This window comes from Chelmon rostratus, chromosome 5 (genome assembly GCF_017976325.1).
Source record: "Chelmon rostratus isolate fCheRos1 chromosome 5, fCheRos1.pri, whole genome shotgun sequence".
Taxonomy (NCBI): domain Eukaryota; kingdom Metazoa; phylum Chordata; class Actinopteri; order Chaetodontiformes; family Chaetodontidae; genus Chelmon; species Chelmon rostratus.
In genome coordinates this window covers 21,950,039-21,967,203 of record NC_055662.1, presented here as the reverse complement: position 1 = coordinate 21,967,203, position 17,165 = coordinate 21,950,039, and the positions used below count along the sequence as shown (strand labels likewise).

General features: G+C 45.3%; 1 protein-coding gene across 1 annotated transcript; it reads right to left on the bottom strand.

Moving 5' to 3' along the window:
* Positions 1-1,634: 1,634 nt before the first annotated feature.
* pole (polymerase (DNA directed), epsilon) lies at positions 1,635-16,974 on the bottom strand. Its single transcript, XM_041936790.1, has 48 exons — positions 16,768-16,974; positions 16,505-16,640; positions 16,333-16,413; positions 16,144-16,188; positions 15,975-16,067; positions 15,691-15,845; positions 15,456-15,600; positions 15,283-15,363; positions 15,078-15,185; positions 14,872-14,982; positions 14,433-14,518; positions 14,233-14,352; positions 13,989-14,121; positions 13,776-13,889; positions 13,468-13,680; positions 13,274-13,381; positions 13,014-13,142; positions 12,832-12,934; positions 12,598-12,744; positions 12,357-12,502; positions 12,061-12,209; positions 11,847-11,939; positions 11,122-11,424; positions 10,799-10,994; positions 10,400-10,614; positions 9,533-9,635; positions 9,359-9,439; positions 9,148-9,270; positions 8,854-9,063; positions 8,520-8,732; positions 8,272-8,415; positions 8,028-8,168; positions 7,744-7,897; positions 7,482-7,588; positions 7,156-7,332; positions 6,835-7,058; positions 6,289-6,509; positions 5,967-6,171; positions 5,672-5,845; positions 5,403-5,528; positions 4,282-4,414; positions 4,001-4,193; positions 3,789-3,920; positions 3,393-3,586; positions 3,087-3,287; positions 2,859-2,984; positions 2,033-2,122; positions 1,635-1,937 (listed from the first exon to the last, which is right to left on the bottom strand). The coding sequence occupies exons 1-48, from the start codon at positions 16,833-16,835 to the stop codon at positions 1,815-1,817; spliced, it is 6,873 nt and encodes a 2,290-aa protein (XP_041792724.1). The 5' UTR covers positions 16,836-16,974; the 3' UTR covers positions 1,635-1,814.
* Between the last annotated feature and the right edge of the window lie 191 nt (positions 16,975-17,165).

Here is a 17,165-nt window from a genome sequence, read left to right as displayed (position 1 = left end):
CCTCATCACCGTTGCCTCAGTCCTCGCCGGCCAAGACTGTGGACTCTCCTCCGTCAGCTGACTGTGGCAACGGTAGCATCTCTGAGCGGTTTCTCAGGTGCAGCTCTGCAGCGGCTCAGTCATGGACTGACAGCGGCCGCTGTGCTGGTTTTTATTGGGAATATAAACTGACAGAGAACCACAGAGACTGAGAGCGTCTTCTGAAAGACAGCTGGTTCTCTCACAGTCTCTGCTTGTGCATTGGATTCATCTCAAACCTTGATGGACCCCAGCTGTACAACAATGCAATTAATTGTTTCTCTTTCCCTTGACAGTAAGACCTCTCAGAAAATTAGGTTATTTTCTCAGTATGAACAGAAGCTAAACCATTTCACAGCAGAAACACATTTGAGTACAAAGTAATGAGAAACCATACAAACTATGCCCATTTCTGTCACTGTGTCAGACATAAGCTTTACTCTGACAGGATGTCATGAAACACTGACCTTTGCTCTTATAAATCTCCACGATTACTAACATAAAACTGCATACAATGTTCAAACAAACTAAATATTCTGATTCATTTCCTTCGTCTTTCAACCTCATGTGTTAAGCATAACTCGAGGATACAGGAGGAAACAGCCAGGAGACGTACGAGGAGAGCAATGAGCAGTAATCAAATAACACTGACATTTCCCATAAAATGGTTTCTCTAACAAGATTGTAGGGAAGTGTGAATCCATCTGGACGCCTGAGAGCAATGCAAATGTCAGTGGTGAAGAAAGCTTAGGACTCAAGTCTGATGGATCAATACTGGTGATGATGGACAGAGGAGCGCAACGGACAGTGACATGTCAGTGTGGAAATGGTGTTTATGACATGTAAAGAGATGAAAGTTCATGTCATATCTTAAAAGGTAGCGCTTATGTCAGTCCAATTCACTGCTGAGTGCAAAAAGTGTCGTCTGATCTAACATATCCTGAGAGGCTGTCGGCCCAAAATGTAAAGGATTTAGTCACAGGCCCTCTGAGGCTCTCATTCCTTCATTTGTACACGCACAATGTGTCTCAGACAGAAGCTCTGAGGGGCCAATCTAATTGTGCCTCAGATCTAGAGCCTGAAATGTGATTACTTGTCTGGGAGACACCCATCAGCAGGCAAAGTGAGTCATCTGTGGGGCAATGAGGTTAAAGTGATGGAGGCGCACAGGTTAAGATCATTGTGATCCAGACTTGCTCTAAGCACCAAATGATTTTCAAACATTCAGTAACAGTAAAGAGAATAATTAACAAGCAGCCAGAAACACCTGATCTGTCTTCTTTATCACCGTGGAAAATTTCAGCCCACATGAAGACGGTTCATATTCCTCAAACATAAAAACCAGAAAGTACCCAAATTCACTATTGCCACACCAACAAAAAAAAACCTTCACTGTTAACGATTATTTAATTTGTGCTAAAGCAGCACCAGACATGTCTAATGAGCTTCACTGCGAGATGACAGAATAAATGGAGTTCAGGTCACACGAGCCACAGCAGACACATTAGCAGCCAATTGAAGAGGAAGCTCAGACTGCTGATTAATGAAGGTCAGCAGAGTGGACGGCGCTCACGATGTTTGTGAAGACATTCAGGCTCACAGTTAAAACACTTGGAAAAAATATTTATTAACAGTCAAAACTTGAAATTCACACATTCAGAATTTTAATATGACATAATCGAAACTTCACACATATCTACAGTCCGTACGTTCCGGTTCCAACCTTTCAGCACTGAGTATTTCCCAGATTAGAAAGCAGCTGCCACAGATGCAGCCGAGGAAGTGCTGGATGTCGCTCAGCGAGCGCTCTGGCTGATGTTTGGGCTCATAACAAGCAACCAGTCAATGGTCTCCTCCAGGAAGCTCATGTTATAGTGAGACGCTATGTTCCGGAAGACTGTGATCTGCTCAGAGACGCTCTTTAAATGGAAGAAAGAAAAAAAAAGACAATGTCAAATAGAAACCATCACATGCCTTCATCGCTACATTGAATGATGTATCTCAGAGTAGAAACCTTGGCTGGGAAAGTGAGGTCAAAGTCTCCGGCACATCTGCAGTACAGAGGCATGTTCGTTTCTTTCACTCCTTTACATTTTGTGCACACCTAAGAAAAATTACACAAGAGGAAAACAAAAATGATGCTCAGACTGTTAATCAGCAGGTAATTCAAGTGAAACAGTGCTGCATGTTCGAAAAAAGATTTTTGAAAGCTTTTTTTTTTTGGTCTTTTGCCTTTATTTGATAGTGACAGTACAGATACAGATAGGAAACACAGAGAGAGATCAGCCTCAGGGTTGTATTCCTCCACTAATCAGTCCAGTGAGAAACATGCTGTCTTCACTTAGAGACTCTTTTACAGAGGACTGACAGAGACCTTTATCACATGGAACAATGACAATTACCTGAAGCTCAATATCAGCAGAACCAGTGAGCCTGAGGTGGACTATAATGCTTCAGGAATGAATGTTGCTGCAAAGAAGCTACAAATTCTATAACATCAAGGTGGACACCCAAGATTTGTGTCACCAATTCAGTATCTGACCAAATGTGAAATATGGTAACAATCTCCCCTTCTGTTCCTGAGTTATGGTTTCCACTAAGGGCCGGAAAAGTGTTAACTTTTTTTTTTTTTCCAGACAAAAATGTTGTAATTTGACCACCAAAATTTCATCGTTTCATCCTTGAGTCCAACTGAACGTTTGTTGTCAAATTTGACGTTCCCTCAAGGCGTTCCTGAGACATCGCGTTTACAAGGAAGGGACTGACAACCTGTGTAAAGATAATGCGCAGAGGTACTTATATAAAAAATAAATGAAAAAAGCAGCATGTTTTTTACTCACCAGGTCCTGCAGTGTGTAGCTCATCAGTTTCTTCTGCAGAGCCTCCACCAGAGCCATCTCAATAGACTCAGTCTCGTACTGCGCCTGGCAGTTGGAGCAGAACCACTGAGGCAAAACAGATCCGTCCTGACGAGACGAAAACACAGATTATGTAACTGGAATTTGATACGCTTCAATAAGCAGGTTAAAAAGTATTATTGTGATTCCCGTCAATGCTCCTCCTCTCACTTGTGCCACAGACGGGTCCTTGCAGAGGTCGAGGTCACGACAGAAATTGCAGTGGTGGCAGATGACTTCTGGCAGGATGTAGGAGTTACAGGGGTCACGGAACTGGGCTTCCTCCGAAAACTCTCCGACGTCCACGAGGCGCAGGAGGTCTCTTTTCAGCTTGTTCACCTGGTTCACTATGTTGGCATCCAGTGAAAGGACCTGAATGGACAAAAGATGGGATTGAGATGATGGAACTGCTGATTTGTGCACAGCGTGGTGTGAAGAAAATGACTACATGCAACACAAAAGACGGTGGTAATATACCTGGCAGACATATTTGATGAACTCCAGTGCTGGGTTGTTGAGTGGCAGGTGGGACCCAGGCAGGACGGGGAACATCTCTGAGGGCTGGTTCACACTCCTGGTACCTGTCACCTTCTTCTGGATTTTCTGAGTGATGGTGAAAAAGTTCTGTGTCAGCTCGCTGGACACATATTCCTGGGAGAAGGAGATCATTCCTGTGGGAGAGAGTTTTAAAAGAAAAACACCACATTTGAGAGGAAGTCTATCTAAATACAATTAAAAGCTCCTTATTGTACGTTTAAGTGTAACAGACACTAGTCTGTGGTGACTGTAATGAATGTAGTGTGAAGGTCCTAACACACACACACACGAGGGAAGTCTTTAGTAACTGAAGCAGCTTCCCAAACAGCATCTTACCAGGAAGAGCACTCAAGTCCCCCAGTGCCTGCTGGGAAGCCTGGCTGCCTCCACGTCTCTTGACTGGCGTTGCCCCTGGAGCGTTACGTCTCAGCTCCTCTTTCATGCTGTGGTAGACCGCTGCAATGTAGGCTGGCGTGGAAATTATGTGTGTGAGAGTCGGTAGAAAGCCAGAAAAAAACAAAACTGGATTGTGTATTGATTATTTTTACCGGAGACAATCATGAGGAAGTATTTCTGACAGGAGGCAGTTTGGGGCAGATACTGCATGATGTTCCAGTTGCTCTCAATCAGCTCCTCCACCTCGTCATCACCATCATCTTCCTCTGGTTTCTCCTCGTCTTCGTCTTCGCTGCCCTCCTCGTCTCCCTCCTCTTGACTGTCTTTCTTCTGCTTGGCTCCTTCCTAATGAAAGGACCAGACAAGATGCATGTGTTCTGCTACTTTAATACATGTAAATACATCGTAAGGCTGAAGTTGCAGTTTGAAGTACCTCTCCGTATAAGATGCTGGAGGGCAGTTTGCCCTTCACGCCGCCGTAGTTGGCCGGATCCATCCACAGCAGGAACTCCCAGCACCGGGAGAAGGAGATGGACAAAGAGTGGAAGATTTCTCTGGAGTGGATGCTGGAGGAGAAACAGTTAGGAAATGTGATGCTTCAGGTTTTGGGTCCACTATGAAAATCTAAAAGAAAACTCTGTTTCATAATAAAACACATCGATATTATTAATGTGATACTTTGGGTAACGACTACTGTCCTTTCAAAGGATAATTAAACACAGGAAGATGCTCAGACAGGATCATTAGTAATACTGGCAGTAATTTGAAAATGCTTGTGGTCTTAGCTGTAACAATATTAAAATGGCTAAAATCCCATAAGATACTTCATTTCACATTAAAATGTTGATATTTTGGTCTAACTTCATTGTTTAATATTTTTTCCATTAGTCTAATGGTCAAGTCTTTTAAGTTTCGCTTCCCATGAAGGAGACCACAACACCATCTCTGGCACACATCTAACTGCTCTAATGGGTCACTGCGTTTTTTTTTGTGTTTAGTGTTCTGGCTCTTACATCAAACCACTGGAGACAAACAGATACAAATACTGCTTTAGAGGCTCAGCAGCCTGTTCAGATACAGCTGGACGAAAATATGAATTCATGTTTGTGTGCTTATTATTACAACTATGATTCCATAAAAGCTGTCTTAAACATAAAAAAACAGTATGTGATAATTAGCTAATCCTTAGTGACATATACTCAATTGAAAACAGTACAAAGACGATATATTTAATGTTTTACTTCATCAACTTCATTGATTTTTGTAAATATATACTTGATGCCAGCTATATGTTTCAGACAAGTTGGGACAGGAGCAACAAAAGACTGGTAGAGTTGTGAAATGCTCCAAAAACACCCGTTCAGGTTGATTGGTAACAGGTGATAGTATCATGGTTGGTATAAAAGGAGCATCCTGGAAAGGCTCAGTTGTTCACAAGCGAGGATGGAGCGAGGTTCACCACTTTGTGAACACAGAAATCAGGTGCTAATTTTACTATTCAAAGATGTCTATACACTCTCTGTAGGTGGGACCTGCAGGGGGTTAATGTCTGACCTGTTGGTGATGTATTCCACGTAGCCGATGGCGTCATCTATCCTCCGTTTTTTCGTGCACAAGATGATCCTGTTGAAGTTTCCGTACACCACAGTGGAGCCGAGGCGCTTGAACTCTGAAACCAATCTGACAGCAGAATGAGATTAATAAAAGAAGATGACACCGTAGCTGTTGTGTGTGTTAAAGTTATTTCAAAACAAAGCTCTTAAGAGTGACATCGTCCATGAGACAGATGGTTGATGCAGTGTAGAGGATGATGTGGCACTCACTGTAGAAACACCTTCTTCATCATGTTGTGCAGGGTGCGGTGCAGTGCAGGGTCGTAGAGCAGAGAGCTGGGGGAGCGCAGCCAGCGGTAGAAGTGCATCACCTGGTTGTCTGCGTACACGTTGTGGTACTGCGTGATCTCTCTGACCCATCCAACGACCATGCTCTTCAGGATCCTGCTCACATAACACAGAGCAAACACTGAAGTGAGCCAAACGCAAAGAATAAAACAGGACATGCTTCCTTAAACATTGTGGAACGACTAGAAGCATAAATCGGCTTCAGGTGTTTACACACCTGAAGGTGTTGGAGCAGAGAGCGGTCTCATCGTAGCTAGCGACAGCGCTGGCTCCCTGGTTTCCTGACATCATGTCCTCCAGCGAGGCCTGCTGGATCACATCAAAACTGACGCCCAGACTAGCTCCGCCCTCCATGTCGTTGACATGCTGTGACTGGAGGATGGTGTTCACCGCCAGGCTCTGCAGGTCCAACTCCACACACGCTGAGAGGAAAAGAAACAGGATCATCCATAAATACAGAGAAAGAAAATGCACAGTCGCTTCGTGATCTTTTGCTTTTTCTCGGACGCAGATTAAATGTGTTCCTGGTGTTCGGGCACCTGTGGAGTAGCATCCTTGAGCGTTGATCTCTACGGAGCCCCTTTCATCACTTTCCATGACCAGACGACTGTCATCGGCCTCTTTTCCTCCGAGGTCGGGCCTGGCTGTGGGTGAAAGCCACAGCAGGTGGTTGTGTTTCCGTAGATGTCTTGCCAGGAACAGGTCTGAGCCGAAGATGGACACATCCTGAGGCAAGTTCCCCACAGGTAAATGGTAATACCTGAAAGCGAGAGACATGGTATGAGCTCTAAAAAATTCAAATGCTTCTTGACAATGCACTACATCAACAGCCAGCCTGTTGTGGGTTGTTGGTTGACTTAAACCAGTGATTAAAATCTGACACGTTCGATAACTTATGGCAACCATTTTTATGTTATGCAGACAGACTAAACCTGAGCTCCCTCCCATATGATGAAGGTCTAGATTTAGTTGGTCTCCTGTTGGACTGTACAAGCTCCTGGACTTATCATTTGGATGGACATTTTATTATCATGTTTATGTTATTTGTAATTTATTTTATCTTTATGTTTTTCTGCAGTCCGCACCTGGCCATGTCAAAAGCCTGCGACAGGCAGCTGTCCAGGTTGAGGTAGTGGCGGATCATGCGTCGGGCACCGTGGCGTTGCCAGTCCAGCACATTGTAGCTGATCTCATCAACCACATGTACTGGAACGACCGGGAACTCCTCGAGCACCGGCATCCCCGCTGCCAACCGTCGCAACTCCCAGTTGGACTGCATCGCGATGAGGGTGGGCCCACGACGCTCCTCCTGTAAACAGCAGCAGACAAAGCAAACAAATAATTAGTAATGTCCGTGTATGTAATCACTAAGAGATAATTAAGTATTTACCTATGTAGTACTTCACCTTGTAGTTTAGCAGTATGCGCTGCAGCGCACGGTAAATAGCCTTCACGTCGTTCTCGGCTCGGACCTCGAAGTTGTGTTTCTCTGGAGGCAGAAGCTCCTCAGTCGTCTTCTCCAGGAGAGCAGTGCGCTCGGCTGTGTAGAGGTTACTCAGGTTGGGCATCTGGTTGCTTCGGACCTTAGAACAGCAAATAAAGAGCTTAAGGCTTGTTCTCTGCCAGCTGGGAAGGGATGCATCAGGCTTTCAATATAGCGGCCATGCACTTGTTGCACAAAATTTGAGTCAAAACACCAAGTGGAAGAAAAAAAGAGTTGTATTGTTCTTACTGTGTCCAGGACAAAGATGCTGGCTTTGCGCTGAGAGGGGATGAACAGGCCAAACAGAGCCTTGTGACCCTGGCTGTGATGATACAGGTACATGTGGCGAACACTCCCTGAGAAGAGGGGAACACGACAAAGTGTTGTAAAGCTCCATGACACAGTGCCAGGTCAATTATTAAGTTAGAAGTAAAGCAAATGGTAAATAAAACAACCAACCAAAAACAACAACCTCCACCAATTCATGATCAGCGTGTGAGCTGCGTCTTACCAGGTTCCAGGTAGCTGAACTGAGCCAGAGACCTCATCTCCAGATGCTCCAGGTCAAAAGTGTCAGCCTCCCTGCCGGCCAGATCCCTCACAACATGTTTATTGACCATACACACACATCCGAGCTGCACCAGTGCACGAAACAGCAGCGGGACCTGAAAGAGTTCACGTTAATGCTGCATTCTGTTCACAGAGATGGACAAACAGGAGCCAGACACGCTGCCCACACACAAAGAGCACCACGAGTGAGGGTATGAAAACACTGGAGGTGCATGGCTATATTACCTGTGTTTCATAGACACCTTCGATGTCTGGAGCAGAGAGGTCTGCGTTGATCTCGTTGATGTGCTCCTGGTACATGTCCTCTGGGACACTGTACTCATAAAGGTAGTACACCATGTTGGAGCGGGGCAACATGCGGTTCACCTGAAGCCGAACAGTTTGTTAAAACTCATTTGCTGAACTTAATATGATGACCCACACCTTCAAACCCTTTAAAGTAACTGCAATGCATCTTTTTGCCACATGCCTTTTTGTACGTGGCTCCCTCCTCCTGTTTTGGGACTTTCTGATTGACGTAGAAGACACGCAGGATGTTGAGCTTCATGCAGTGGAGGTCATTTCCAATCACAGCCCACAACTTGTACAGCCCAGGGTGAGTAGTCTCTGCAATCTGAGAGGGGCAGGGAACAGGACATCACACATCACATCAGCTTAGACTTTTTTTTTTTTTTGTTAACTGACTTGAGGATGATAATGAAGGTGACTTTGCTCCACCTGCACGATTTGCCACGGCATGTCCAGGATGCTGCGAGCTGTTCTGCGGAGGAAGCTTCCCAGGCCGGTGACGGGGCCATCTCTGATCACTCCACCCCCTACAGGTTGAGCTTCACCATCCAGCAGCCTCCTCTTCTTCTTTCTCTCCTTCCTCTGCCTCAGCTGCAGCTCCCACTTCTTCTTATGGTACCGCAGCCACACCAGACGCTCCTCCTGTTTACGGGCAGAGCCGATATGAATATTTTTGAAAGCTTTGTAATGTTTCTCAAGAAGCGCTGGAGAAACCTGCATTGACACAACAGGTAACCCTTTGTGCCTGTTGCTGCTAGCTTACCCGCGTCTTTCCCATAGGTGGGGGTGGCCCCAGGATCTCTCTCCAGGACTGAGTGAGCTCCACATCCTGAGACTCCACCTGGCTGTCCTCTCCCTGAGAAGCCCGCTTCCGCTTGGTGCTGATGAGGATGGCTGGCTGCAGAGGTCGGGCTGGCAGTCCAAAGTCCTCCATGTCTGGGGCTTGGCCCGCTTCAAGAGCTTGATGGGCCACCTGTCAGAGACAAAACCATTTAGAAAAGAGTGGTAGTCCACTGACTTTCTGAGCTGACGGGACTTTTTGCTGCGAGGGACAAACCTGTCTCTTGCCCTCGCTGGTGAACAGCTCACTGATTTTCTTTTGCTTGTAGATATCGTTTTTCTCCAGGAGTTTTTTGTGAAGCCAGTCAGGGTGCCTCACTCTGGGTACTGGATTCTTCACCTGATGTTGAACAGAAACATTTAAATATTTTAGCTGCACATCAGCCTTCAATAGACTGAGAGACCGATGGAGCATGCTTAATTTTCACCTGTTGAAGAGCTGCAGGGATGGTGATGATTTTCTGGATGGCGCTGCCCAGCCTCTCGATGTAATAACTCCAATCGAGGATCTGGAAATGCAACAGAACTGTTCATGTCAGAGGGAGCACACAAAACCAAAGGCTCCCATCCAAATGCATAACATATTTGTTAAAAAAACTCACAGTGCGGATGTCCAAGTCATGCAGGCTGGGCATCTTCAACCACTTCCGAAGGAAATGCTTCTTCACGCTGGGCTCTGCCTGGAAGATGGCCAGAGGAATGGCTCTGATGGAGAAAACCACAAATCAGTCAGTGTCAAACTCAAAGCTTTTACTCCTGGTAATGGTGCAAAGTACTTGTTCTCCGCACACATTTGACATTGGGAGAAGTCACTCTGACATTTTATTTGATCCAGAAAATCTATGACATCCATCATTAAGGCAGTGAGGGTTTCAATCAACCTGGGCTTTTTTTTTGACATTTTGTGCACTTAGACAACATACAGAGTAGCTGAACATGGAAAACGGTGTTGGGGGGGGCTCTCAGACGCAGTGTGACCAGCACTTTTAAGAGCATACTGGCAGCTTTATGGGAAAACTCCTTTCGTACATCCAGATAGTAACTTTTTGAATCCTGACTAAAGCAGGTGGATAAAGTTTTATCATCAGTATCAAATCTTACCGGCCATAACTAATATTATTAAGAATACCTGCGCTTTTCCTACTGTGACAAGTCATCACGTCTGCTGTCAGAGAGAAGAACAATGGAGACCACAAACAGCCACTCACACCTGTCGCCTGTCTGGCCTTGAACCTGCTCACACTGCTTGACTTTGAGATGACACTGGTAACAACTATATGATTACTAAATATTATACTAGCAGCGTTATTCTAACCTTTATCTTTTGTACAGTACTGACACTGTGCAGAATGCCTGCTGTAATCTTATGGATTACCAGTGATGCGAATGGAGCTACAGCCCTGGGTCTCGATCTGGCCCCGCCACTGTCCCAGAGGTATGGACGGACATTTTCAGAGCAGTTTTCTCACCTTTCTGTGACAGGCGAACCCTCTGGTTTTCGGGAAATGACGTAGCGACAGCTCAGACCAGCATCTTTCACCATCTGGTCTCCCAGGAACTCAGCCAGTCTCTTAGCTGTGCTGATGGAAGTGGACTTCTGCTCCCCGTAGTCCTCCAGCTTTCTGGACATTGAACGATTCTCTGAAATCAGCTCGAACAGCTCCGCATCTGGCATGTTGGCAGCCTGGAAGACCAGTAAAGTGAGTAGAATTAATGTTTTAACTGAGCTTTCTCTGTAAATGATATTTCATTTTAAAATATTAGATAGAACAGCTGGTTAATCAAGTTACTCAAAACAGGTGTGACAGCACAAAGTAAATCCTGTAATACCTTAACGCCTTTTTACACCTTTTCCCCTAGGTTTTTACCTTGCTGTACAGAACGTCCAGCCAGTAGTCAGCCACTTTGGCCACAGAGGCGTACACCTCCTCCAGAGTGGTGCCTTTGAGGAAAGCCTCAAACACTGACGACTGAAAAATCTTAATGAGCTGCAGCTCTCCTCTTCTCTTCACTTCAAAACCCTTCAGCTCAGCCAGAGAGCCATCCTCATTAAACACGGCGTACCTAAAGAGAAGAGAGAAACCTTAAATCCTGATCATAGTTGACACATCGCAGCAGATTTGAACTTTGCTGCTAACACATTTACTCAATCTGACCAGGATCAGAAGTCTAAAGTCCACTGCTGCTTTACCTTTTCTTCAGCTTCTTCCCTTCCTCTTTAGAGGCAGGCAGGATCATGGCCAGGTACGGTCCGTCCACCTCAAAGAAGATGCTGTTCTCAGACCTGGTGTTGTATGTGAGGGACGAGGGGTCGACCAGCTCGTGGTACTGATCGTTGGTGAATCCCTCCTTCACCATGATGTTCAGCATTGCCCCTGGGTAAGAGATGGTCACCTTGGGCTTCTTCTCATTACTGGTTTTCACCACGAAGTTCTCAGGGAACGTGTTGGGGAGGACACACCAGATACCGTCAGTGTCCAACTCAAGGGGCCTCCTGAGGTGCAGAGGAGCAGGAGCGAATGACGTGATGTGTGTGAAATAGCAATGCCAGTATTTTTCAGTTCGTATCACATATTAAGAGTCTGGCTGATGCCTTTCATCTCCAGGACAACGTGAATCGAGTGAGTAAGTAAAGGGTTAAGGATTTCAGGGTTCGGTTACATAACTATTACTCTGACCTGCAACATAAACAATATCTGCTCCTAAAATACATGGTGTAGGAGCAAAACTAAGTGAAATAAGATCAATACTACAGGAGCTGGATTCAAGCCCAAATGTTGGCAAGAATCTGCTGCTGAAATGTTGTGAAATGAGGCAGTGGATCCCTTCCAGCTGCACATTTCCTGAGTTGGAGCCTGTGCTGAGCAAAAAGGTCATTTCTGTAATCAGGTATAACATTATCAACATGACGCTTACCCTATTTGTTCAATGAGCTCTCTGGCCTGAGTGATGATGTTGGCTCCAGTGTAGCACACAATGCCAGCCATCTCCATGGAGTACCAGCGCGCCCTGATGGAGACACAGAGGCAGAGCAGGGTGCTGTTTATCACTGATTGAATGAGCTCATGTAACAGTTCAAATAAGAGGATATTTGGTGATCTGAACGATGAAAACTGTAGCTGACTCCTACCCTTTCCTCATGACGTAGCCGTAGAAAGAGTTGAGAATACACTTGTGAGCCAGCTGAAGGGACTCGTACAGGATCTCCATGTTTTTGCAGCGCTTCACCTCGGCAGCGTCTCCGCTGTCCTGAGCTGCAGACAGTTTCTTCTTCCACACCTGAAGGAAAGGTTGCATGAGAAGCAAGTACTTTATAGCAAGTCATTTTGAAGAATAGAACATAGAAAATATACAGAAATACATAATGAATGGATAATAGTGAAAAATATGAAGATGATTGTTGTTTAATTCAACACCAAAACATACCTTGTGGAGTCCTTTAAACTCGTAGCGTCGATCTCTGAATGCTCTCACTGTATCGACGTAGAAGGAGTTTTCTCTCTGACAGATGGTGGTGACTCTCTCCTCCAGCCTGGTGACGTGTATCTTCTTATAGGCCTTCTTACAGTAGTCTGACACAAAGAAAAGACGGGTCAAACTACGCTTCAGCAACCAGTAATTCAGAATGCTTCCAACTGAAACCCAAGCAGCCAAAAAGAGAGAGTACCTGCCAGACGTTTCTTCTCATGTTTGGCCTGCTCCTCGCGGTTGAGTGTGTGGAAGGCTCGAGGTGGACCGTTGGGGAAAAACGGAGGGAACTTCTCGGACTCAAGTTGCTGCTGGATGCGGTGGAACTCACTGCGGCTGGCGGGCACTGCAGACGGAGGGATAAGTGTGAAACTTCTACTGGATTCAACCCCACATGAAGAAGAAGAACACACTTATACAACACTGAACTTACTGATTTCCCCTCTCCATTGCCACGTCATCCTCCTCTGACAGGTGGCACCAGGCTTGTTAAAGTCACAGGCAGCACAGGTGGCCTCATCAACCATAGCGGATGGCTGTAGATGTAGAAAATAAAGAACTGAATTCCATGCTTTTCTGTTTGATCTCACATTTTTCTAATGATTTCTCTATCACCTGCAGGCGGTTGGTGAGGATGATATTGGGGTACATGGCCCCGACGTCCAGATGGTAGATGAGGGGGCATTCGATCCTGTTTGGAACTTCCTTCAGTGAAGTCAGCTTCTGCTTGATCTCATCGCAAACCTGAGAAAATACCACAGGTATTTTATAACTTTAAGACGAGAATGCTGGAACAACCTTTCAATATAGTAACAGAAACTGGAAAGACGACATAAAAGAAACAGACCAAAGCAATAAATGGAAAGCCAACAGACCTCATTAAAGTTGGTGACTTGCTCTAAAGGGATTTTCTCCTCTTCTTCGATGGCATGACGCATCGTTCTCTCAACTCTTTGCAGCAGGAAGTCAAACGCAGCTGGATTCTGTCAACGCATCAGAACAAACCATCAAGCTGAAAACATACATAATGTAGAGAAGCAAAGAAGCTGTAGGGTGAACTGAGACGTACCATTTTAAAACGGCAGGGGATGTCACTGCGGAAAACTCCCGACTCCAGCGCCTCCACGTGGCCGCCCACGTAGGTCTCGGAGTCCATGACGTGGCCGTCGTCTGTCAGTTTGTTGAAGACCTGCTCCTGCTTGTTGGGGAAGATGATGTTTGCGTGGAAGGCCTGCACCATGAGCAAAGCTTCACACAGAGTCCCAGAACCTTTACGCAGCACCTGGTAACAGAGGAAAGAAAAGAAATGAATAAGCAAAAGGAACATTACTTTTATGGTTTTCAGTCTTCTTTCACACACGCACACGATAGACTGACCTCATCAGGCTCCATGGGGATGATGGTGCACAGGGCGAAGATGAAGGGGTGAACATATTTCATGTACAGGTAATATGTGGCCACAGCGTCTGACACAGAGTAGGTGGCTAATGTCTAACAGAAAAGCAGAGGAAAGACAAACAAATTAAATTGCATAAGCCTCGTCACAGTCTTCATTTTCTGAGCTGTAAAAACTGAAGTCCGTTTCTGTACCTGTGGCTCCTCAGTCGCCATGCGGCACATCTCCTCTGGGTCCAGCTCAACTGGGTCGTAGCCCAACTTAGCCTTCGCTGCTGCCTTCAGATTATGACTTCCCACTGGCAGGTAGCTGTCTCTCTTTACCCACCTGATACAGAGGAGAAACAGGTTGGAAGGATGATCAATTAACCTAAAATTAACTCTTAACTCTATGGGTATGTTTGTATAAAACACACTGGAATCACTGAGGTGTGCAAACCTTAAGCAGTCCATGTGGATGGCTTGGCTGGACTTGTACTCTCCCTGGCTATCCTTCTGGAAACCAATCTCCCTGTGCATGCTCAGCCCATGGAGGGCAGCTCGAGTCTCGACAAAAGGCCTCGAGGGAGAGAAGAAAGGTAAATAACATAGTAGGGGAGTAATTATTGTAATCATCCTACAGAACCAGTAGCAGCTCACCAGTCAAAGAAGTCTCCGTTGTAGGTCACAAAGATGTTTGGCTTGGTTTCTTGAATGTGATCGAACCACCTCTGAATGAGGGCCGCCTGCAGCCAAAGTTACCACATGTCATTACACTGATGCACCCACAAAGTTTTACATGACATAATTTCCATTGTTGATTAATCTACCGATTATGGTAGATTACACAATTAAGCGATTAATTGTTTTGTCTATAAAATGCCAAAAAATTGTGAAAACTGCTCATCAAAACTTCCCAGAGTCCAAAATGACATCTTCTTCTTTCTTTTAAATAACATAGAAAAGCAGCAAATCCTCACATTTAAAAAGCTGGACCCAGCAAATGTTTTTCATGTTACATTTATATACCCAACAACAGTTTCAAGCTCTTCAGGTGTTATTCACACCGTGGCGTAACAACTGCTATGCAGGCACATACCTCATCATCTTCATTGAAGACAGTGAAAGGCCCTTCATATTCAGGTTTGGGAGTGAACTCGAAATCTTCAATGTTCTCAGAGACAATCTCTCTGTTTGTGATTAGGAACCCCTTTAACGGAAACAAGAAAACGTGAGTGAAGCTGGCACATACATGCATGAATAACAGAATATAATACATACTATATAAGTGTGAATACAATTCACCTGTCCATCAATCATGTAGGACATCATCATAATCTGGTCGGTCTCTGCGTCTGGGAATTTCAGCGGTAGCTTGGTGGTCTCTATGTCGAAAGCCAAAACAACAGGGTCCTAAAAAGAACAACAAATGATGCCTTAATTGAGTCCTGGGCAAACATGAGCCTGAATAAATGACTGATCCCATGTTGCAACAATAAAATCCTCATACTGGCCGCTCCACTAGATCATCCCGCCGCACAATCTCTGGTGGGTAAGCGCTGCCTCGGTATCGGACATTATACCAGTGAGCCTGAGGAGCAGAGACAGTAAAGGTGAGAGGAGCGAGTGTGTGTATCTATGAGGACTTTCTAAAACATCGTGATGACAGAAATCCATCTTTACCACGTGGATCTTGAGGTCGATGGACAATCGCACATGATAGGGCACATCATACTCTCTCATGTCCACGATGTTGTCCAGCTGGTCTGAAATACTTTTTAATGTCCTGTCTTCATCTGCTGTGGCCACGTTGCCGCCTGATAAGGCACTGTAAAAACCAACAAAGCAGTCATCAGATCAGTATAAAAATAGAAATAAGCGGGTAAACCTTATCAGAAACTAATGGGATTGATGGTACCTTGATAACATTGAGGTGTAGGTGTCATTGGACTGCTCCCTCTCTCTGTTCTTGCGCACCGCGGGGGAGATCTCACGCTTGACCTTGATGAGGTCGTCCACAGTGTTGAATGACAGCTTGATGTAGCTCCTCTTCAGTCCAACTAGATGGTTCGGCTGGGGAGAACAAGCCAGTCCAGAGCAACAGGTTTAGTGTTGTAGAACAAATAGTACCATTGTGGGTTTCTTCTTAATCTGGCGATTGCATTAAATCTCTTTAATGGCTGCTAAAAACAGAACTCTCACCAGGTCTAAGTCCTCTTTGGGTATAATTTCCAGCTTTGCCACCTTTCCTTGAAACTTCCTCGACAAGTAGGAGATAACTTCTCTCTCACAGTTCTGGAAATAAAGTTGCCTTTAAGGAGAGAGTTTTTGGACGTGTTTGCATGACAAATGAACCAAATAACAGACTTACCTTTTTAGTGGCAATGTAAAAATATGGCTTAAAGGGGAGGGCCACCTGTACACAGGAGAAACATCAGGGATGTTAGAGCAATGGAAAAGGCTGCATGCTTTTCAAGTGTGTTATTACAATAGTTAGTGTGCAAAGCTGTTAAACAGCTTGAATCATGGTTCACAACACCCCCCCACCCCCCAAACACACCTTAAACCTGTTTCCGTCCTCCTGTATGAAGTAATAATCCACAGCACTGATCATCCTTTTGTCTTCATCCAGGATCTCTGTCTACACAATGAAAAGGAACATACAAGTGTCAGCTTTATTATGACCCTTCCTCTTAAAACACATTCATCATTACAGCTCAGACATGACTCACAGGATGCATGTTGATCAGCCAGCCCGTCTTCTCCCCCGGCTCTTTCATTCGGTCGAAGCCGAAGCGGGCGTCCATCTCGTCGGTGAACTGGCTGCGCTCCAGCCGCTTGAGGGCGGACATCGAGGAGCCATCGTCCCTGGTTCAAACACACATAACAGCCACATTAAGCTCATGGCTTCCTTCTGTAATCTACTACGCTGCTTAACAGGTGTCACTTAGAGTCTATGGAGCTGCGTGGAGTACTTGAAAAGGCGTCAACTCACTGGTTTTCCTGATCTCCTCCAGCTTGTCCTCGGTCCGCTTTGTACCTTCCACTGTTCTGCAGAACCATCTTCTATCGTGGTCCGCCGGCCCCAGCACGAAGGAATAGATTAAATATCCGCTCACTTTTCACAAGCCTGCCAGTGAAGCTGCATTTGATTCGGATTTTGAAGTTATTTCAAAGGTTTGCCCTCTAGTTTTCTCAGGCGCTGTCACTGATGTTTTCTTATTTTGGCGCGTTCCTGTACTTCCCGCGAGAGCAGCGATGAGAAGCGGAAGCACAAAGATCGTTTATTAAATCGGTTGAACCACTCCAATCAAATATTTTGCAGCGCTTCACAGTCTGTGAGTTTAGTGAAAGTACGAATCGCATACTGTAAAATCAACTTATAAGTAAAGG

Coding starts and splice junctions, on each gene's coding strand:
- pole (XM_041936790.1), bottom strand. CDS start 16,835: ATGGTTCTGCAGAACAGTGGAAGGTACAAAGCGGACCGAGGACAAGCT. Junction 13,143..13,273: donor AAGTCACCAACTTTAATGAG/GTCTGTTGGCTT, acceptor GTATTTTCTCAG/GTTTGCGATGAGATCAAGCA. Junction 6,172..6,288: donor TCAAGGATGCTACTCCACAG/GTGCCCGAACAC, acceptor TTTTCCTCTCAG/CGTGTGTGGAGTTGGACCTG.